Here is a 24,984-nt window from a genome sequence, read left to right on the forward strand (position 1 = left end):
CGACGCCAGTATCTTTGACCTGTGCCTATGCCTAATCCCACTAGTTGATGGACTTGCTTCAATACTTCCAGCGTCTTTCTTGGTTGTCTGCCCCTTAAATCTGCTCACTTTACAGGAAAACGTCTTTGACAGAGATTTGCTTGTTCGGACGTCAATGTTACCAATGCTCATTTTCCGTGAAGTTCTCTGGTCCAAAAGAAACTTGAATTATCGTTTTGGAACCTTGCGTGTCCTCTCATAGTTCCAGTCTTCGGCGGTTTTACATTTGCAAGACGCAATATCAAAAAGAGACTTTTCCGCGTGTGCAACAAAACCTGCACGAAGTGTTGCTTCTTGTCCTTGTCGACTGAAATGATTTTCCTTCGTGCGACACTTATTATAAAATGTTTTCAGCATGTCAAAAACTCTCTTTTCTGAAACCACAGGAATGCTTGCTTTACGCCAAGTATGGACAACTCTTTGTCCAACTAGTTTACAAATGTCAGTCACTGGTAATTTAGTTACACTTTCGTCACCACTTAAATCACTTCGAAACCAATGATAATGTCGCATAATGTCAGCGTACGTGGGTAACTGCACTTCACGCATTTCACTTGGAGTCCCTAATAAGCCTCGTTTCACACTTTCCCGCGTTGGTCTGCTATGAGGCTTTTTCTTCATCTTGCTTTCCATTGCTTCCGAACTTGGAAACCAAAGTATACAAAATGTCTGAATCGTATCGCACTAAGACGACTATAATTTTAGGTACAATGCACAAGCTTTCTATCTTAACAGAAACAGTAGCGAACTAAAACCGTTAAAGCTTAAGCTGCAATAAACTGGCCTGTTGGATTGGTTGGCCGAAGTACGCAATATTTATACCACCGCCAAACTTCGAGCGAGAATATTCTAGAAACGTCGGCGTAGGTTCTGGAGCCAACGAGGCGAGCGGGAGGTGCGCAAATCTTCTGGACGGAGCCGGACGTTGCGACGACGCTCGAAGAGCGTGGCCAAAGTAAGCAACCACGAAGTTGTGTAGCCTGCCGCTAGATGGCATTTGCTGTCGGTGTACATAACAAGCGATGACTTGCCAAAAACAAATCATGTTATATCAAGAGCTATGACTATAATCATCGTTAACGTGGCATTCCAAACAAAATCTGGACATTAATTCCAACAACTGAGCTAATATGGTTGTACTTTGACTCAAACATTTTAAAATTATTTACTGGCATTGCTAAAGTTTCTTTTAATAAAATAATTATATTATAGCCATCAGTTAACTCTAAAAACGACCACAAGTAGCTTTTCTGTCATTTGTGTTGTGCGTGTTGCCTAACCAAACACTTAAAAACTTCAAGTCCGTTGGGGCAGGGTAAGGGGTTGTCCAAAAAAAAAAAAAATAAAAATAAAAATCAGTAAGGTCGGTGCCACTAATGGCACCATTTCCGCATTAACCGTCATCGAATTTGCAACAAAAGTGCAAAACGCTCCACCCTATTACGTAATGACGCTTTTCCATGCTCAGTTTTCGTACGTACGCATTGTGAAACAGTGTCGGAAGAATGGGTTAACACTCGAGGTGACGACTGTGAAAGCTATTGTGGACCGTTACAAACAACAGGCTCCCCTTGCGAAACATTCACCCAAGAAAACAACCAGGAAAAGGGCTGCAAGCAAAATGACACCCACAGTGCTAAAGGGGATCCGTCGATTGGCATGCCAAGAAAATCCCCCGACTCAAGGTGATATGGGACACAAATTTCCCTTATGCCTTTATGGTTGTTAAAGGATTCGGATACGAGAGTAAGTCGATGATATGCAAGGTGGACAAAAACGTGAAGGTGAATGCAAGATACTTCCAAGAATCCATTTTGACACCTATCTATCGGAGAAACATCCCACAATTGTATGGAATGGACGCGAACCAAATGATTATCCGCGGAATGGACAAGGCTTCGAGTCATATCGCCAGAGCATCACTACGTTTTTATCAGGAAATGGCAGAGGAATTAGGGATTCGTTCATTCCGTTTGAAAACATTCTTTGTGAAAAGCTCAGATGCCAGTCCAATGGATTTTTGCTCGTTTAGACTGTTGAAACGACGTCTTCAATATCGCCGCCCGTGGATGGCCTGTGGAAAGCTTGCAGGGAGGAGTGGTACACAATTCCAATGCCTGTACTGCGCCGGAGCTTGCTGCAACGAAACTGCGATGCCGTGTGATAGTCCACAATGCTGGGACTTCAATAGAACATGATCGGTGGTGGCGGCGCGGTCTCTCTTAAGGTAAGTACCAGTCAAAAATGAACAGAACAACCTTCTTTAGTCTTACTTTCTCAGTTTTTTAAATACGATACTCACATAACTAAACGTCACGGGCAACACATTTTCATTACTTCCTTAGGACAAAAAGATAAATAAGAACAATTCATTACTAACAAAAAGTAAAATTTTCTTCAATGTCTTCAAAACTTCATAAAAGCTTAACAACTTTCAATTTATTGCATGAGTAGTCATTCAGAGAAAATAAAGGATGAAGAGTAACAGATGATGGAAAATTATGTAATATTATCATACGAAGAAAAGAGGAAAGGTAACACAAGGTTATAATCTGTAATTGCAGAACCACGGTTTGAAAGCTAATGTAGTAACAGCAGGTTTTCGTTAGTAAACTGTTTGTGGACAAAATCAATGAACAACCCACCAACAATAAATATATAATCAAGCAAAGAATACAAAATATATTTCAATTAACTTGTGTGTTTTTTAAATATACTTTTTAAAAAAATTATATTCTGTTGTGTTGTCAGCTTTCAATAAAATCTTAACATTGCTAACTTAATCCAACGTGTGTTTCACAATTTCGTAAATAAGAGAATACCAGAATGAGGTTTAGGAACAGCAAAATAACTTTTATACCAAGTAAGGCATTTTTTAAAAGTTCCTTGATGATTTAATGGCTATCTGAATATTACACCTTTCTGTTGCTTACTTTTGTGGTGAGTGCCGGATACAAAAGCAACCCATCCTATTCGTATTATTAGTCTCCTTCAGAATTTTAATATTCTGGTAACAAGAATGGAGTTTTAAAAAGACATTATTTCATCTGTGCATTTTAAAGGATAGGAATGGCGAAAGAAGCCTTTAGAAGGAAGAAAAGTCGGCGGAAAACGAATGATAACGTGTTTGAAATGCAGGGGTGGATAAAAGAACAATTTTAGACGTAATTGAAAACAGGAAGAGAAACTGATTAGGGCATTAGCTAAGAAGTAACTGCATCATGAAGAACGTGGTAGAGTGTATGGTGACAGGAAAGAGGGAAGAGGAGAAGGCGGCTACAGTTGAAGGCGGTATCAAAACAGAAAAATTGTACGTGAAGACAAGGAAGTTACCTGAAGACCGTGGAGCATCGAAGCTTCTCAGTTGCGGCATGAGATCTGCTAATAATGGCAGAATAACTATGATGATGATGATTCTTTTCAGGAGCGAAAATAAATAATTTATCTTCTATTTCCTTTTTCTGTGTAAATAACTTATATACTGGGGTAAAATAATTCTTTCTACTGTTAGCCGTAATCACATAAGTATGAGCTGATTCGGTGTGAATGTAAAAAATCGTTGTGATGTAAAGTCTGTTTAAGATAGATTTTGCTTGGATTTTTACTTCTCCTGTAAACGATAGCGATGTTGAAATTATTGAACAGATAGTAAAATTAGTAGTGTGAATTTTAAATTGTGACGATTCAGTATACGTTCCCTATAAAACGGAGTAACTGTCTCCCATGTTCTGAAAGGAACGCTGCTGAGATTCTTTACCTATGGCGAATTAATGTTCGGTATGACTAGTAAGTTTTCCTGTAGAGGAAAAAATTCTCCTTCATTGATTTTTATCAAATCTTTGTACGCAATCCATTTGCTAAATATTTAACACATATGTCGAATTCCATCCAAACTTTGATGATGCCTATAACTCGAGAACAAAATAACTTGACCACATTTAATAAGACAGTACACTTTGATGAACTCAGCAGACATGTGAATTTATTATGATGTACAGAGTTCCCGAGTTAATGTGTATCAAATTTGGGAATTAGATTGGTCTAAAAATAATTCCAACCCCCACTTTGATGGCCAATAACTTGAGAACCAAAGATATGTATACCATAATGTTTCATATATGTATTAAGCTCCTCAAAATCTACCACGTCAAATTTGGTGAAGATCTGATGAATTCCATCTCCCGGATCTAAAAATAACATTCTTTTAAAATTGGACTGTTAAAATCCCAGATTTGGTGACCTATTAACTCGGAACCAAAGGTTACCAATTGACTATAACTGAAATGGTGGTGGAGCTCATTGAGCATATGAAATAATATATTGTGCAGATTTTTGACTCTCGAGTTATTGACCATTAAAATTTAAAGTTTAAACTTCTTCGAAGAACTAAGTCCAAATCTCCACTTTGATGGTCAAAAGCTCAAGAATCAAGGGCCTGCACACCAAAGGAATCCAAATGCTTATTAAGCTCGCGAAAGTCTACCATTATTCCAAATTTGGTCAACATCGAATGAGCTCCATCGATCGCGTACGAATATATATATATATACACACTATTCTTGTGATTGATTTTTAAAAAATCAAAGAAGAATGAATACTAACAAGAATACCAAATGAAACCTACCTTATCTAATATTAGAAGAACTGGATGTCTTTTCCCTTGATTTATCTTTTCCAACATTTTCGAATATTTTTCTATTTCTTGATGAACAACTTTGCAATTCGTATCGTTTGCCCTTGTATTCAAACAATCAGATATTCCTTTGATGACATTTATGTGTGACAATAGTGGAAATCCTTCTACTAATTTCTGAAAGAGTATTTTCTTCTTTGGTTCCAATTGTATGTTTGTTGCAGCTAAAACTCTTGAAACAATATCATCTAGTTCTTCTTGCAACTTTCTGTCTATCAAATGCCCTTGGAAAAGGCACTGCCATGCTCGAAGCCAATTAAATGCTGTAGAATTGAGTTCTTGCTGTTAAAAATAAATAAATAAATAAATATGTGAAGCTTTACCACAAAATATTTTATAAAGTAGATTATACTATAAAATATGAAAATAACTTGGTAAAGTAATGTGTTGAAAAATAAAATGGACAGTTTATACAGGTCTTCATATGTACAGTTACAGTCAAAAATGAATTTATTTCCATTGTCAATAATTTCTCCGTAGTTCACCTCTAAAAGTAAGGTGTTCCTGTTTTAATTATTATTAATAACAATTTTTATTGTTGTTGTTTAACGTCCTAAGGATTATGCTCCGAGCCTAAGGAAGATGAAATGGAGGAATGAAAAATGTGGGAGGGAACGGGAAAACTCCGAGAAAACCCACCCACATGGTGTTTGTCCACTACAAAGCCCATTTGGTGCGAACTGGGATCGAATCAGGGACCCAATCACTTTCTTTCGTAAGTTATAGATAGGGGCACGAGTTTTTCGCACTAAAAATTTGAAATTTTCGCGTTTCGTTTTTCATATTTCGCGTTTTGACGCATTTTTCAAATACAAATGAAATTTCGCACTTTGTATCTCTTGTGGAAAAGATATTCCCTGATATTCTTACTATTTTTCCTTTTATTCATAGATCACTACAGAAATACACCATTAATTACCTAAAAACAAAATATACTGAATATTTCACTTCACATTGTAAATTTCACTTACAGAAAATTATATATATATATATATATATATATATATATATATATATATATATATATATTAAATCAAACTGAAGGAAAATTAGTACCTAAACTTACTGTAAGTAGGAACATTTTGCTGTCTTTTGAAAACACATAGGCACAAGTTACATTTAAGCATTAAATATAAGCATGTTACACATGTATCCACATTTTTCTCCTCCATTCTTGTACGTTTGTCACTTATCACCAGTCCATACTCGAAGAAAAAAGAAAAACTTATTGGCATTGCTTGTTGGAAGCCACACACATGTAAGTGCATTTACAACAAACTTCAAACAATTATTACTTTGGAACTTCCCTTCCAGCTGAGATGATGATAGCTAACGCGCAACATGTTCTCTATAGCCAAGTCCGTATCACAAAAAAATGCACCGTTCATGCCACGTTCTACTGTTCCGTCAGCGGCAAACTAGCGTTTTTAAATTAATGAAAACGTACTTTTAACATTTCGCGTTATTTCGCATATTGTTAGAAATTTCGCGCAACGGAAACAAATGAAAATACACATGGAATATCATAAAACGTCAAGAAACTGAAAATTACTTAATTCTGACGCATTTCGTTTTATCGCGCATTGCGAAAAACTCGTGCCTCTAGTTATAGAATACTGTACTGAATTTGGTCTATTTATTCGGAAGTTCTTGGGGTTTAAAAAAAAAAAAAAAAAACTAAGGAATATTCACTTTCATGTGTAGTCGAGAATAGTAACAAATAACTTATGTATCATAACAGTATTCCTTTGTGTTTTTCTCCTCTATGTATCATGAAATCGAATGTACAGCACGAACGCAATGAAACTATCTTTAACGAAATTATGTTACACACTAGTATTTATGGAGAGCGAGCAACCTTGAAAAAAATAAAAATTTAAAATTTAAACCTAGTCGCTGAACTGGTGGCAAGTCATATTCTGGTTTCACATATATATGGTGGATGTTTAACCACTAAATTATCATTACATGATTTCTTTTCTGTGTTTGTAACTTATGTTATCTACAGATATGTATTGGTTATTTTTTACACAACTGTTTTACATATACTGATAATGTGTGTAAAAATAATTTAAAATTTGGCACTCGTCTAAACCAGAAAAATCTTATTTAAAATATACTCAGGTTAGTAGATTGTCTTTATAAAATTATTTTCACAAGCGTTCTGGTTACGTGAGGTCCGAGAAATAAGTGACAAACATAAAAAGCTAATCGTGTCGCTGGTAACGAACTTGTAGAACATCCATCCAACAAGGGTAAGACTAGGACGGACGGACGGAGTGAGTGAGTGTTATTATTATTATTATTAATTATTATTTATTATTATTTATCGTTTCCTTTTCTTCATATCGTCATCAATAACTTATTATTTGGAAAGTATTACAATACATAAATTTCCCATGCCTATCTTTCGTGGCCATGGCTCCAGAACATTTCTGACGGAGCCTCAGTCTCCATTACGCATAGTGTACGTGCAAAATACAAAAGCAGAACATTTTCGCTACTTAGAATTCAAAAGGATTTCAACAAAGAATACTGAAGGATATTTTCTTATAGAAGTTCATGAATTTTGGAAAATTTCTGTCACGCTCATACACACACAATTATATTTGCTAATCAGAGTATTTACCTGGGAATTGCGCAATTATAAATCATGACTTTTTCATGACCGACTTTCTAAATGAAATTCATTTCACCAAATACTATACATGCATTTGGCTTAAACATAATCTAATAATCGAAAAGTCTAAGGATCATGATGTTATAAACATAAATACATACAGTCTACAAATCTTCAAGTACAATACTAATAGCTTTTCACTTACAATTAACTTACTATTCAATACTAACAACATTGCATTGTAAAACTCAGTTTATCTATCTGACTAGTGAGTTCGTGTGCACGTAAATTAACATATTCTACACGTTTTGAGTATATATATATTTCTTAGATTTCATCTTACACAGGGTATGGCTGAATTACAGTGGGAAACAATTATAACGTATACAAAAGTGTACATCCTAAAAGCTCAAAACCACTTCTTTCACCTTACATTGTCTTCTTTCATAATTTAACTTCCATGAAAACTACAAAACTTCACTAATAAAGTTTTCTCTTCTCTTGCAAGCCTTTTCAACAAATTAGTTGCTTTCTTCCAGCGACAAGTACATTCATATTTCTCAAATTTTATTTGCTTATAGCTTCTTTTCTTCTTCAGGATGGGTTTCTCACAGATTAAATCATGTATTTAGTAATATTTACTTTGATACATCTAACGATATTAGTTGGTTGGTTGGGAGTTCAGCGTCTCTTTCAGCAGCGAGGTTATATGAGATGGGCTCACTTACAGCTTCACGTGGGGTCCGAACTACATGATCCCCCACTGGGAATCGAAACCGAGTTTCCTGTGCCAAAGGTGCGTACGATAACCATAGAGCCACATAGCCACCATATGGGCAGCAATTGCACTTCCACTTAGTTCTCTGTGCAATCAGAGAATCTTTCACATAAATGTTTCCAAATTGTTTCTGCATTCATTTTTAAACAAAATACACACTACTTTTCTTTCAACCTCTTATAAAGATCAGCAACACGAAACCCGATCTATCTTATGTGATATTTTAAGGTTAGGAGATTCACTGACATTAATAGCCATTACTTTTACAAGATTGCTAACTTTTTCATCATGATTTGCCTAATGAATCTGGCCGCAACAACATGCATCATATTAAAAGATCTTTGTAAAAGAACGGTAAAAAGACATCATTTGGCTCAAAGTGAACTAAAAATACGTCAAAATCTGTTGCCATAAATAACAGAAGTTTAGTTTTGAAGGTAGCAAAAGGTCCTTCAAGTGAAGTTTTATCTTTTCTCCACGCACAAACTTTTTAAAACGCGGGATTAGCTCTGTTACTGTTTTTGTAGCCTTGCTATCTTCTATACATCTTGTGGAAAAAATTTTAGGAACCAAGCAAGCTCCAATTATCTTTGCAAGTCCCGGGTTTGATATCCGGCGGGGACATTCAGTCGAAATCATGTAACAGCTTTTTCAGGCCAGCTGTCCTGAGTGAGTTTTTTTTCTGGGTTTTCCCATTCACATTAGGCAAATGCCGGAATGGTATCTAACATACAGGTTCCAAGAGGCTTCCTTTCTTGTTCCTTCTCCGGGTAGTGTACTCGCGGAGGGACGTGTCATTCCTCATACGTGACTGACTTAAGATAATAGATGCCGGTAATGCCCAGAAATATGTATAAATAAATACTGTAAATAAACTTTTGCGAAAGCAGTTCTACTTGAAGTAAATCTTTCAAGGATCAATATATTGCTTTCAGAAAATCATCAGCGTTCCACGTCGTTTTCTTGTTACATTGTTTTGAATGCATTATGTGGAAAATGAAAATGAAATGAAATCTTTGTTTTACGTTCCACGGTTATGCCGGTTAGGCTAAAGGAGACGGTGATTATGAGAAATGAATGAAATGGTGGAATGAAGAAAGTGGGAGGAAACGGGAGAACCCCGAGAAAACCCACGAGCACGGTGTTTGTCCACCACAAAGTCCACACGGCGCGAGCTGGGATCGACCCAGGGGCCCGAAGCACCGGAGGTGAACGCTCTACCACTGAGCCACCGCGCCCCCCATTATGTGGAAAATGAAGGTACGGTCTGGTCATAGAAACATAGACGACCAGGATGTCTACTAAAATTCCAAAATGAAATTTCGTGACTTTTTCGTGACCTTTTCTTTACCAAATCGTAAAATTTTGTAACATATTCAAGAGCGAATTTGGGTGCGAATTAGGCTGAATTTTCATGCATACGATAGAAGCGTGCTTTGCTTGTGATTTGGTAGCGTTTAAAGCTGACCATCAACATTTTTGGTGATGAATTTTGACGTTTTATACAGCAAAATTTTCCAATCTGTACTTATATTTGTACAGATTTTAAAAAATCGTGACGCAAAAGCTAAATTTCTTGACTTTTATGACCGTTTTGTGATTTCGTGACTTTTTCATGACTTTCGTGACTTTCATGACCGATAGACACCCTGACGACCCATAAAAAAACGAAGCCCAAAAGATGAACAAAGATCCTTACAAATTCCCTTTATGTCTGGCTCATTTTCCCTCGACTTCTGTCGCAAATGGGGATGAAAATTGAACGATAATATTACTGAACGCATAACAATTTTGTTTTCCGTACGTGTAAATCAAAAACACCTATTACATAGGAAAAGACGGTAATGTTAAGTCGCAAATTTAATATAGAACTATTAAAACGACCGACACAGAATTACAGACAATATCATAACTACAAATAGACTACAACTATTAACCATCTGTTTCATGCGATTGTATCTTGTTTCCAGTTCGAGTTTCCCAAAAGCATGACCCTGCCCAGTTAACTTCATTGAAGCCAAACTAAGGAGCTATATATGAAAAATCTATCGAAATCAGCAGGATAAAAGAAAGAATATTTGAAAAGTTTCTGCTCTTTCCTGGTGACATGTGCTTCACTCTATCAGGACGAACGCGGGAATTTATTTCGGGGGGATCGAAAGCTTCTCCGGGGGAACCAAATTCAAATTGAGAGCAAACTATATTAAACTTTGTAAAACCGCCCTTACAAGTAGGCAAAATTTGCAGAAAAGATGGGATTTCAGGTGCGTACGTCCCTGGCAAGTTACTGTTTTTCTTGTTAACAAGAGAACCGCCCCGGAACCTACAGCAAAATTTCTGTAAAGGCTACATATATCCCATGGAACCTACATGTCTACCATATGTTGCTACTTTTGTAAAAGGCCGTCAGTCGATCTTAGTAAGTTTTTTTCAATAGAATAAACCGACGGGACTCCGAGGAAAGGTTTTCTAAGAACGGTTCAGTAAATTTATTTGTATTTATTGTAATTTCGTTTTTAATCCCGGCTCATACAGAAAGTTTAATGTAAGTACCATGAGATTTACGTGGCACTTAACTGTTTTAAAACTATTTTTATACTGCACGTCTTAATGAAATGCTTTCTCCTGTATGAATTTTGTGTTGTTAATTTCCAACTCTATGCTTACAGATCATCGGAACAACATTTTATAGTGTTTTCAAAACTAGAAACAAATTGACATTTGGACAAGCACGTGGTAGGCTGTTGCCACTTCGTGCGCATCGTGAGTTATCAGCTGGAACTATCGTATGAGTCTTAACGAAAAAAAAAAAAAAAATCTTTAACACTAGAAGCACGAAGCAGTCATTTTGACTGCTTCAAGAAATATAAATTCGTATCACTTCTGTAATGTTTTCGCTAAGGCCCTGAAATTCGTTGACTTTTAATATTTTTGTACCCACTTGTTGATAATATTAACTATAAGTTTATGTCCCTTTTCACAGGGGCGCTAGTGTCAGTTATACCTAGAAGCACGAAGCAGTCATTTTGACTGCCTTATAAAGAGTACGGAAAATTAGTGTTTCTGTTTGTGATTTGCAAATGGCAGCATTACACACTTCTTATTTCTGTACAAAAGAAAAATTAAAACTTTTATTGATTGTAATTTGAGACACAAAAAACTTGTTTTCTCTAACAACTTCATGGTATATTTTTCACTGTCTTACAAGATATTACGTAGTGTGTTATTGTAGACAAAAAATTAGTTCAGATACATGCGGCCAATAGTGAGTACGTACAGTTAGTTAAGGTGAACCGTGTACATGTGACATTTTACGATGAGACCTCAAGAAATACATGATCTCTTAGAAATTGAGTGTGACGAAAATAATGAAAATTTGCAGGATTCAAGTAAGGGGATGGAAACTTGAGTGTTTTTGAACCTGAAGAGAACATTTTATATTCAAATGATGAAGAAAAGAAGAAAAGATGATGGAGAATACAACGACACTAGTGGAGACAGTTTTATTGCTCCAGATGGAACAATGTGGACAAAATTGGATTTGGGACAAGGTGACGTTTGCCGCCTATGTAAGCAGAATATTGTTTGCGAAGCTCCAGGACCGATAAATTTTGGCAAGATGCGAGTGTCTGAGCAAGAATGTAGTAGTGCTTTTCGTTTACTATTTGATGAGCCAATGATGAAGCATATACTAAAGTGCACTAAATCTGAAGCATATAGGCAACTGAATTCAACAACATGGACTTCAACTCTTTCAGAACTACAATATTATTTGGGCTTTATTTACTGAGGTGCTAATAGTGTTGAGCAACATCCATTAGGGTCTTGTGGAAAAGAACAACCGATTTACTAATTTATAGGTAAACAACGAATAGGGAAAGGTTTTGTGAAACAAAATGGTACTTCAAATTTGATGAAAAGGGAACAAAATCTGCAGGACTTCAAATGGACAAATTCGCACTCGCGTCAGAACATTTGGATGCATTTACTGAGAAGTGCACAAAATGTGTGACGTCGTCGTTGACGAGCAACTCTATTCCACGAAAGTCAGATGTCGATTTCACCAATAAATGCCAAATAAATCCGATAAGCTTGGCATCAAGTTCTGATTACTTGCCGACGTGCATTCAAAGAATGTCCTAAAAGGCTTTCCATATCTGGGCAAGGATCTGGAATGTCCTCCTGGGACACAGATAATAGTCGAGTCAAATTACGGTTTGACCTGGGCAAAATTGCAACCTTTAGTTTTACACCTGTATTTTGTTGAGGTACCTCACCTGATGAAAATATCCAAAATCCGACAAAATCGGACCACGGGAACACCCTCAAAAACGGTTTTCAAAATGGCGGACCATGGTTTTTTGAAAAAAATCGTAGACCTTTACGTTGGCGGCTCTAGTAGCCCTCTTAATTGACACAGAGACATAAATGATACCTCATTGAAACGCTCATAGACGACAAATTCCAAAGAAGTGACTTTTGTACGCATCATGCCCAACCCGTAGAAGAAGAAGAAAGTCGATTTTTTGTTTTTTTAATTGATATTTCTTGGACCCTGGCAATACTGTATGTCCTCATACGCCGGCAGAAAACTTCCTGCGCGTAGTCCAGACATTGGTAACAATAATATTAAAAAATGAAGGACGTAGGTTCAACAGGAAGGGAGATAAAAATTCGGAACCGCAGACCAAGGAGGGTGACTGTATATTTTTTACTGTGGTCTAACTTCTGTTTCTTAGATCTAGCATCCTCCCTAATTGTCACAGAGACATGAAGCATACCGCGTTGGAAACCTTATGGTAGCACCTTGCCAACGATGTATCGTTTGTGCCCCCTGTGCCCAACCTGTAGAAAAAAAAAGAAGAATCCTTTAAAAAATTGGGAAAATCTACAACTTCACCTTTCTTGGGCTCTGGCAATCCTGATAATCGTTCTACGCATGAAAAAATCTTGTTTCTCTCTTTAAATCAAAGGTCGCTTTAATATAAGTACTATACATAAAACAAAAATATTCTTAAGCAAAAGAATGGGAATAACGAAAGACTTTGGGAGGAAAATTACATATCTACATCGTCATTGCCTACGCTAACACTGTCCTCACCATATTCGTTTAAACAGTTAAAACATTCAGTTTCTTGGCATACACCACAAGCAATAGCAAATAGAAGGTCATACCATAATACAGTGTACAAGACAATGCTTTTTATAGAAACATAACACCTATATATAAAGCAAAAATATTCTAAAGCAAAAGAATGGGAAGACCAAAGACTTTGGGAGGCAAATTACACATCTACATCGTCATCGCCTATGCTAACACTGTCCTTACCATATCCATTTAAACAGTTAAAACATTCAGTTTCTTGGCACACACCACAAGCAATAGTATATTGAAGGGCATGCTTTCTGCACGTTTCCACTTCACAGTGAACAGGTCTTTGCCAGATAGATTCTTCGCAAGCTCTTCTCCAACTAAAAATAAATTATGGGCGTTGACCGAGGAATCCGCTGTGACGCCAGTGGCAATATTTCTCAACGATTTGTCTCCATCAAGTGGTGAAATGGGCTGCAGTCCTGCAAGAGTGCGACGTGTGTCACTGATATCACGTGATATTCTTGATGTTTCGGCTTCTTTATGTTGTTCGCTAGTGACATATGCTGTATGAGTAAGAGTTTGCATCGCCAGATTGTGTTCGGAGCATTCTGGCATTGAGAGCACCCACAAAGATCGTTGCATCTCTGACATTCCACTCCCAAGGGTTAGACCTCCAGTGGATTTTAGAGATCTCATCAGAACCTGCTCTATGACTAGATCAGAGGAGAACCCAGCCCAATAACGGTTGCTTCTTCTAATAACTCCGAACCCATTTTGAAAGCTTTCGTGAACTGTTGGATTAACCGATGGCAGCGTTAACATTGTTTGCAGGTACAAGCACGTCGACTTCAAATAATTGAAGTGTTCTGCTGCAGCGAATATGGGAATGCACTCTGCTATAGCATCAAGGTGATCCTCCCAGCTTCCTGTTCGGTCTGCCGCCACAAATTTCCTTGCTGTAGTCAACATGCGCTGGTATGCAAGCCACAACTGACTTGTTTTTGATGTGTTAATAAGTTCTGATTTTTGTGCTTCTATTTTTTCACGGGCTTCTTGAAAAAATACATAGCTCCAATTACAGTAACCTCACCCGACATCAGACTCTGGTAGAGAGAGTAAGCAACGTTGATAGTCCTGTGTGTTCCGTTGTCGGTCTCCAGAAAAATATTCTCCACAAGCAATGCACTTAATGCGAGGTCAACCATCATGTGCGTACGGAAGGCTCTTGCTACGGACTTGCCACTTAACGTATGTACAACCGAATTTTCTCCATAAACCTCATGCAAGATTTCACGTAAGCCTGAACCATCCATCAGAGAACCAATTGCTCCTACAAGGTTCATCAGAGTATGAAATGAGCCCAACAGGAGAACCGTGTCCTTAATACTGGTGTTAATCCAGGATACGTAAAGCTTTCCAAAACAGTGGTTGTCTAAGGTGATGATTGGTGTGACTATATTTTCTCGCAAGATTATTCAGATACACTAAAGTGGAATAGATGCATGACATTTCAGATGGATGGAGGTCAATAATCGGTAAACAAAGTGGATTTCCCTGAATGATGAAGAGATGGATCTGCGTGAATGGCCTGCATCATTCCTGACCAGTTTGGTGTGCGTGACGGAAAATGCCAGGAAAGTTTCCACAAAATATCCAGGGAGCTTTCGTTCGGTGATGGTGCTGTTACCAGTTTACAGTTGACCTTTTCAAGAATAGCCCTGGCTTCAGTGTATGCGTGAATGGGAACACTGGCAAGGGACTTCACATCAGCATCAGAGACGGGCTTCCGAAGAATGGTTAGACTGGTAGTAGTGGATGAAGTAATGGCCGCCAACATTTCCATACCATGGAATATGCCTAAACCACTTAGCGTTTGGAGGTTATGGTCTACATTATCCACTGCAAAGAGGGGAGTCTGGTCTGCTGGCATTTCGATCACACGATTACCAAATGTACTTGCAGCACAGCGTTCAAACCGCTGCACTTCCGCGTATGAAGAGCAAAATCCCAGGTGATGCAGCGTGTCAATCAGGTGTTCCGATCGATAGTGGTGGTGCAGCTGCACAGCAACACCTAACTGCAGGGGAGCTAACATATCTCTTGGTCTGGCTGCTTGCATCAAACACTGGCCAATCAATGCTATTTTGGTTTCATTGTCCTTTCCGGCAAAAAGTGTGGCATAGAATAGTTTAAGGCTAGGTACTGAAGAAATTCCTGAATGGTCAAGTCGCTGGGTGAAGGATATGTATCACTTCCAGTTTGTTATTTGGATTTTATGTCGCTTTTGATCAGTCGAGCTACGGTTTCTATTATTCTATTTTTTCCTTTTCTTCATCATACTCTCGTGGTAAATCACGATACGCCCGTACAATGTGATTGGCAGTTTCTCGAAGTGTAATGAAGTTGTTTTTCCACTGTCACTAGAAATTATAATTTTTTCACCGAAATACTCCATTAGTTGACGCTTCATGTGCCGTCTGTCATATGCAATGTGATCAGTCCCTACAAGAAATATGCCCATTTTTGTAACAAGTTCTCCCACAGTTAGTTGCTCATCATCGTGCTCTTCCAAATAACTACAGATGCGCTGAAATGCTCGGATTCTCTCATCATTTGTAGGTCGGCCATCCCGGATTTTTTTTTTTTTGACGCTGACTGATTATCGGTGCAGTATTGTTGAGGAATTGCTATACCTGTTTGAAAGTTGATACTACATGATCTGTGATAGACAAAATCTGCTGCATGAAGATCAGATGAGAAGTACTCAATTAGACCTCGGATAGTTTGTGACCCGGTATCGTTTCGTTTATTGCAACACTTTAAAATGCTGTGTGGCAATGCTTGTGTTTTCACTCGCAGATTTTCTGATTTCAACACGTGACGGTCATCAAATAAGACAGGCGTTCCGCAAAACAGACAGTCACTGTTGCTGTTGAAGGACCCATCCGACGAGCGAGTAACTCGTTTTTGATTCGGCGATGACGTTTTTCTTTTTAGGGCAATCGCAATATCTTTTTTTATCAATATAACGCTTGCGACAAGAGACATGAACCACCATACTTGTAGCGGCGAAAATGTTACTACCGTGAGCCTTACTGGCATTGTTCACTCCTTCACCTCCCTTTTCTTGAAGTGTGATGAGGTTATCGTCAGGATCTAGGTTCTGCAGATGATACACAAACGTGTAAGGGAATCAGCCATGGTTCTTTAGTGCCTAGGTTCATGCAAGACTATGATATGCAGAAAAGCTTATGGAACCCCATTTCCAACGACGTATCGTTTGTGCACCCTATACCCAACGATTATCAGGGTTGCCAGAGTCCAAGAAAGCTAAAAGTGTAGATTTTCCCAATTTTTAAAAGGATTCTTCTTCTTTTTCTACAGGTTGGACACAAAGGGCACAAACGATACGTCGTTGGCAAGGTGGTTCCATAATCTTTCCAACGCGGTATGCTTCATGTCTCTGTGGCAATTAGGGAGGATGCTAGATCTAAGAAACAGAAGTTAGACCACAGTAAAATATATACAGTCACCCTCCTTGGTCCGCGGTTCCGAATTTTTATCTCCCTTACTGTTGAACCTACGTCCTTCATTTTTCTATATTATTGTTACCAATGTCTGGTCTACGCGTAGGAATTTTTCTGCTGGCATATGAGGACGCACAGTGTTGCTAGGGTCCAAGAAATATCAATTAAAAAAAACAAAAATCGACTTTCTTCTTCTTCTTCTTCTACGGGTTGGGCATGATGGGTACAAAAGTCACTTCGTTGGAATTTGTGGTCTATAAGTGTTCCAACGAGGTATCATTTATGTCTCTGTGTCAATTAAGAGGGTTACTAGAGCCACCAACGTAAAGGTCTACGATTTTTTCGAAAAACCATGGTCCGCCATTTTGAAACCGTTTTTGGGGGTGTTCCCGTGGTCCGATTTTGTCGGATTTTGAATATGTTATTCAGTAGTAATTCCTGAATCGAAAACTGCTTAAAAAGCTTGTGTTGCAATTTTGCCCAGGTTGAGGATAAAATTGCTCTAGATTTCCTGGACTATAAGTGAATTTGTGGTGCCTAGTTTGATAAATCCATTCACTAAAAGGGAATAAGTGTTACATGTGATAACTTCACAAGGAAACTTGCTGAATCTTTTAGTGCTAAATGTACTACTTTAGTTTGGACAATAAAACATAACAGAAGAGAGCTTCCTAAAGGTTTTGAAAACTCAAAAGACAAAGACCTGTATCACTGTGATGTTTACCATGACCAGAGTGGTAATATATTAACTGTCTACAAATGTAAGCGGATCAAAAGTGTTTGTGTCTTGAGTTACATGCATAAGTAAGTATCTACTTCCGCAACACCAAAGAAAATGACCCAAAACTATAACATATTACAGTCAGATGAAGTTTGGTATAGACATCGTGGATCAAATGGTAAAAAAATACACAGTGCGATGTGCGTGTAGACGGTGGCCAATGTACGTTCTTTTCAACCTGATTGATTTTACATGTTTGACTTTGTGGATAGTATACGAAGAAGCTACTGGAAAGAAAATCAGTTGGCTATAATATCTCCAACGTTTGGCCAAAGAGATGATGGTCAATGTCACTAATGACAGTGATAGTGTATCTGAAGATAGGGCGTTCCTTCCACACGCAAGCGAATACAATGTCAAGTACGATTGTCAAAAACTACAAAACAGCAGACCTATGTTTCAAATGTTGAAAGTAGTTCGTAGATAGTATACTGCAGAGATCCGAAAGCGAATTATCTGCTCCAAGTGAAAGTGACACTGTAATGGCCTCCTCATAAGGAGATGTTTTCGTAAGATAACATAGAAAATGTTATTTTACAATAAACGTTTATTATCTAAGAGTTGACAGTAATTTTTGGTTATTTTTATTATTTTAAAATGTATTATATTAAACTTATTTTATTCATAAATATTTTGATATTACATATTTGATGAGCTTAATGTTTATAAATGAACATTATAAAATAAATAATTTACCTGATAGGGTTACTTGTAGATATGTCTCAATAAGAAAGTCACAAAATACAGTCATCGTGTAACACCATTATTTTCTTTTTTAGTCAGAAACAGAAAGCAGTCAATTTGACTGGTTCGTGCTTCTAGGGGGTTCAAAATTTCCGTGCTTCTAGTGTTAAATATTGCTTTGTTTGAAATGGATGAAAGGATATGTTTGTCGTCCCAGTTTCTGCATGTTGGAAAGGGGGGGAAGTTTTTTTTCCCCCTCCTCAATCACTTCCACATATAAAGAAAAGAAAGAGGCTTCTTTCATTCTGAAAACACGTATTTACTATTTAGCGGCAACATTGAAATGTTGAGGTCTGTTGCCAAGGAAACCTTCCACCTACTGTTGCTAAAATGACGTTTATGATTCGACCATCGCTGAGTGACCGCAATAAATATGTGACGTAGATTCCCTTCTTCAAAACAAATTTGCACGTGTTTTTCAGCTATCAATTTGTTTCTAGTTTTGAAAGTACTTTAACTTTCTGTCATGAATTTTTAAACATTTTTCTTTTCCTCATAAAGTAATTATATAAATTGTCTGCAGAATCTGAATGGTTCTATTTAAGCATGAATTCGCATATATATGAAGTAAATAAAGAAAAATGGAACTCGATTTTGACGAACTGCAAGCTTTACTCAGAGTCTATCTACTTGAACTATCAAGAGAACGATATTATTCACCAAAAAAAGTCCAGTTTCGAAATGCGTGGAAATTAAAGAAGGAACAGTAGGTCGAAAGTTCGAATCCACTCTTAAGGACTATTTTTTTTTTTTTTCTGGAGTGAAATTATGAAATAAGAAAAAAAAAAATGCTCGTGGTAGGTTCTAAAGATTCACTCAAGTCAGAAAAGAAAACACTTCATAATGACGTAATTTACACCAAAAAAACATGCTTCATGCCAAAAGAATCGTCTACCTCAAAGACTAGCAAATTGGAGCTGTAATGGAGTAAAGGGAGTACGTAATATGGACTGATTGACTGACATTTCTGTTAACCTTTTGGTAACTTTATTCTCCAGCTGATTGATTAAGGAAATGATAGGGGATTGTAAACTGTGAACATTATCCTTCCAGGGTGCTAATAAGCATTTTTAGACATGCATCTGGAGCCTAGGATACTCCTGCATTGGGTTCAACCTTGTACCATAAACATTAGTTACCAATTGCGTTCTTGTATAGTGGCTTCGTAGCCATGCATGTTAAGCCATGCTAGCGTTGCCAGTCATGCACAGTTTGGTGGTTCGAATCCGCTACTCTTCTCATTTTACTTTTCTTTAACTTTTCTCTTTCCCTATTTGTGAGCTTACACATATATCTCCCTTAGTGATATAACGCGTAAATATTTTGCATGCAACATACAAGACTACCGGTTTGGATTTAGATTTGATTTGATATTTACATGCTAATCCAGTTGAAAGCTTCTAAGCACGGGACTTACATTTTTATACGTGGGTTCTGAACCATAGTTAACTGATGGCGGGTGTAGAGATCAGTAGCCAGGACATCTAGCATATGACTTTACCCCTATACTAACTAGTCTTCAAGATAGCTGCATGAAGTATCTGTTATTAATTGCTCTGATATTTGATTTTCCTTATTCCTATGCACATTCGGTGGGTGTATTGGAGGGGAGATTTGTTTGTTTCTCCTTTGGTCTTGAGCACACAAACTGAGTGTCTGCTACAGGTTGCTTGAAATATCCTCGCAGCCTGCTGTAAACAAATCAATATCAGTACGACACGTTCTACTGTTCAGTGTACTAGTTTCTACTGATCTGATCTGCTATACTACTGTTAATGTCAAACAGAGAAATACTACATACTAGAACCCATTGTAACGCAATTTCACGTACGTTTCGTATATTACTACTTTTCGTAGTGATACAGTTATTAGGGTTTCGGACAAGGTGTTAATCAAGAATAATCGGTCTCAACCCAGGACCAAGATCAGTTCTGGATTAATGTCAGCCGTCAAGACCTTTTCATGACTTCCCAACAGTTAATGTTGGCATCTCGGTTCCCTGGTTTCTTTCGTACTGTTCGACGACGTATCAAAGATACCGGTCTTCAGGCCGATCGAGCTGTACATAAAAAGCAGTTGACAGACATCCACAAAGTCGGCCGACTAGCATCTGCTGAGGCAAATATTAATCATAACTGTAATAGAGTAATATTTAAAGATGAGAAGATATTTGTTTCATCGAATGATGGCCCAAGACTCGTTTATAGATCTGATTTTGATTTCGTTTGTCTTTTTGGTCATATTTTATTGGCCATATCTTTTCGTACATGGCAATTACATAATTACTTGACGGCAATGTCCAGATAGTCAATATCTCTGTTCCAAATGGTCATGTTACTCTCTAGCAGAATGGAGAGAAAATAATTTCCCTGTAATCACAGATCTGGGGGACGTAAGGATCTGGGATATTTTGTTTCGAACTTTTTTTTTTTGGGAAGGGGGGGGGAGGAGAGAAATGTAGGTTTCTATGACCAGAAGTGTACGAATTCGAAGCTAAAATAATTTTAGTAGTCCATCATTTAAACATTTTTCAAAGTTACGCAACATATTCAAGTTCACATTCAGGTCATCCGTAGATATCTGAATTATGTTGTTTCGCGACAAATCCAAAGCACCTGGTGTCCACTCAAGAAGCTAATTTGTAAATCAGCCGAGGCTACATTGTCCAGAAACATAGACGTTAACGTATCTCGGGGAATCACAATCGGCTGGTGACCCCAAAAACATACTATTAGGTCCATTTCCCATTGCTGTATCATTTTATTTAAATTCATCAAATGAGGCACAGAAAAAAGGAGCACTTGAAATTAATTAGCTAGAATATTCTGAAAATACGGTTTTAACCCATACATAACTATGAGACTTTGCCTTTATGCATCTGAATTTTTTAGCAATAATACTGCAATTAAACATGAGGGAAACGATTATGTATGTTAGCACAATTCCGAGATAATGAATGACACATCACTCTACATAAATCTAACGTAATTTCGGATTTCGTAGCACATCAAAATATTTTTGATGATGTGTTCAATTGGCGCTTGAATATCCGTCCGTCTGTTCCACAACGACGTTCGTAAAATTTATTCAATTTTAATGAAACTTGATACGTGCGTTTCTCCAACCTTCTTAAATAAACCTGTTGTTTGAGGTTGCAATCCATAAGGAAGTTAAAACCATCTTATATAGAAATTTTGCACATAAACATATAAAATAACGTTCAAGTATAACTTAGGTAAAAGTTAATCGATTTTGATAAACAACGCGTTTACTTTCTTTAATCTCGACCATCGCCATTAGTTCCGATTGAAATCAAAGATAGAGGGTAAAAAGGTCTTCTTATTTAAATAATATAATAAAATAATTTTCCTTGACAATGTTAGCCAAATTTATTAGATTTTGATGCAATATGACTATACGTCTTTTAGGCTTCACAATTATACCCACTGCATTGAATTAAAAATAAGTCACGAATGAGGGGTTGAATTCATCCCTCTCCCCTGATATTTTAAATGGAAATTCCGCGATAACTTTCGTGTATAATATATATATATATATATATATATATATATATATATATATAAACCTACTGGATTTTATACAATATAGTGTTTATGTTCTTAGAGGCTTTTCCACAACTTCCGCTGTTTGGGGTTGAAATCAGTCATCAGTCAACAAGGAGCATTGAACTACCTGTCTTCCCATTTCATAACCTACTCACCCACCTTTTTAATTATTAAAAGTATGTTTCAGGATAACTTGCGTGAAAAAAAAATCGATTTTGGTGGAATATGGCATATACTTTTGAGGCTACCCAATTAGCTTTACTGCTTGGAGTTGAAATTGGTCAATAATTAAGGAGTGAATTTACCATATTCCATCCTGATTTTAAAAATATGTTTCGCAAAACATTTTAAAAAATTCTCAGAATTTTATGAAATGTACTTGGTTTTGTTTGAAATTACACACTTAGTGTTACTGTCTGGGGCTGGAAATTAGTTAGAACTCAATAATTAAGGAGTAAATTTACCATATTTTATACTAATTTTAAAAATATATTTCGCAAAACTTTTGTGATCCAAAAGCTAAATTTCTTGACTTTCATGACCGTTTCCTGATTTCATGACTTTCGTGACCGATAAACACCCTGTACTTGGTTTTGTTTGAAATTAAAGTCTTGGTGTTACTGTATGGGGCTGGAAATTAGTGAAAACTCATTAAACATTACGAAAGAACTTTACGATAACTTTCCACTGAAATGCCCAATTTTCGTAAGTCAATGTGGATGCTTTACTTTAGGTTTGAAAATAAGGCATATTGTTAATAAAGCTAAATGTCCACCTATACTACTGACGTGTTACTTGGTCGTTCTTGTCCGAAATCTGACATTTGTACCAGCTTTGTAAGACATATTAAAATTATACAGCTTTAATCTAGGAACCGAATATTTAAAGATCAAGAAAAACAAATTATCGCTGGTTAACTACTAACCCTTAATCTACAATTAAGCTTTTCTTTCTCCACGTGGAATCTGCCACGAAGATCCTCCATTTTAAAAATTTCAGAACTTCTCTGAACGATATCTCTAAGCTCTTGCAGTAAGCCAACGCAGGATCCATCTTCTGTTGGTGCTGGTACTGTGACGATTAGCGCATTCTTCTTAATACCGCAAACGTACCTTGTTATATAGATACCTGGAGTTGAGTCTTTCTGTGTTGGTGGCATATAACGTTTATTAACATGTGGTATTTCTGTTAACTGTAGAATGGTCCATTCTGAAAAGCAAATATAATAGTAAATTACTAACATTTATTAGTATTCTAGAGTTGAAATAACCTATTCTCTTCAGTGCATATAGAATAGTAGTAACTTCGTGGATATAGAATATCTATATCTAAGTGTATATAGAATGGTAATCAAAATAGTAACTTCAGATAAATTCAATACTTCCACGTTGATATATTCAGAAGTCATTTCGTTCGGATCAGAAGGAAAATTAAGACTTGTATTTGAAAGTACAATGTAATTCAGTTATTAATCGTCATTGTAGGAAGTCTGTTCAATTCTAATAAGCGAAAAAACTTACGATTTGAAGCTTTGTAAGGTATATTGTAATATTACTAAAATCTTTGCTAAACAATCAATATTTATAACTTTTATTGAATTTTGAAGAAATATGCGTTTGATTCTTTACGTAATTTTTGGTTGAAAACCTCAAAAGATAATATACCAGATTGGCATTGGATTTAGGATTGACTTACATTTAGAATTCGTTACTGTCTTCGTCTTTATAGACTATAAAGGTTATTCGGCTCATGATAGCTTAGCTCCAGAAACGGAACGAATGCAGACCCACGTGCGTGAAAACCGAAGTACTCTTCCTTTCCAGAAAATTAAGACGATTTGAATAACTTTCGGCTTTAAACATGACAGGTTATTTTTATTATTAGTTGTTGTAAAAGTCTGAGAATGTTCGAAAGCCCTTTTATTGTTACTAATATACATACAGGGGTTGGACAAAAAAAAAAAAAAATCTAAAACGTTTGCAAAAGTGTGAAGATCATACCTAGTATGATGTGGGTCCTCCTTTTGCGTCCAAAACAACTTGGATCCGACGTGGAATGGACGTATACAGCTCCTGAATCGTGGTGGGTGGTATTTTGTACCATTGTTCCTCCAAAACATGCTTCAGTTCCATAAGGGATGCTGCTGGAGGGTAATGAGACCGAACACGCCTTTCTAACTCAGACCACAATGGCTCAATAATGTTCAGATCGGGTGATTGTGGGACACAGGGAAGGTGTGATAGCTCCTGGTCATGTTCCTCAAACCATGATTTCACCGTTTTTGCAGCATGACAGGGTGCATAATCACCTTGGTAGATGCCATCAGCATCAGGAAACAATATTTGGGCCATGGGTAGAACCTGGTCCCCCAAAATGGCCTCATGCGCCTTAGCATTCATCATTCCATGCAGGGATATGATGGGACCTGCAGAAAACCACGATATCACTGCCCATACTGTAACAGAACCACCCCCATACTTTACAGTTGGGAGCAGACAGTCTGTATCATAGGCCTGCGACGGTGTTCTCCATACGCAAACACGACCGGTTGTTGGAAACAAGTGAAGGTCGATTCACCGGACCACATTACGTGTTTCCACTGCTCATGAGTCCACGCCTTGTGGTCCTTGCACCACTGGATACGCTTCTTCGCATTTACTGCTGTGACCAGGGCTTTGGCGATAGCGGCCCTGCCATGAATTTTCATTTTATGAAGTTCCCGTCGCACTGTTTTCAATGAAACCGGGTTCTGTAGGCCGGAATTAAGTTCAGACGTAATTTTCATTGCAGTGGTCTTCTTTTTAGCTGCTACCTTCCGTTTTAATGCCCTCCGGTCCCTATCTGACAGGATTGTCTTTCGATCGCTGTTGTGCTTTGCAGACGTTGTTTGCCCATGAATTGTATATGCCCTCGTGACATTGAACACAGTGCCTTTCGATACCAGCACAATGTTCGCCACTGTTGCCACTGAAGCTCTAACCAGACGGGCACCAACGATCATGCCTCTTTGGAAGTCTGTCAGGTCGTCCATTTTACCGCACCACTTTCACACCACGACACTCACAGGTGAACTGGGTACTGTTGACGGAAGAGGGAGGTCCACATGACATTGAAAACAAAAAACGATCGGCAACCGCAACA

At 37.4% G+C, this 24,984-nt stretch overlaps 1 protein-coding gene across 2 annotated transcripts in view; it reads right to left on the reverse strand.

Moving 5' to 3' along the window:
- The window catches only part of Sse (extra spindle pole bodies like 1, separase), a 74,831-nt gene that overhangs the window by 27,202 nt on the left and 22,645 nt on the right, over positions 1–24,984 (reverse strand). For both annotated transcript variants that reach the window (XM_081736393.1, XM_081736392.1), the window contains exons 5-6: positions 22,769–23,052; positions 4,664–5,014 (exon numbers count right to left, since the gene is read on the reverse strand). In XM_081736393.1, coding sequence (XP_081592519.1) covers positions 4,664–5,014; positions 22,769–23,052 — 635 coding nt within the window. The remainder of the gene's footprint in view (positions 1–4,663; positions 5,015–22,768; positions 23,053–24,984) is intronic.

This window comes from Thermobia domestica, chromosome 13 (genome assembly GCF_964235325.1).
Source record: "Thermobia domestica chromosome 13, izTheDome1.hap1.1, whole genome shotgun sequence".
Lineage (NCBI taxonomy): Eukaryota > Metazoa > Arthropoda > Insecta > Zygentoma > Lepismatidae > Thermobia > Thermobia domestica.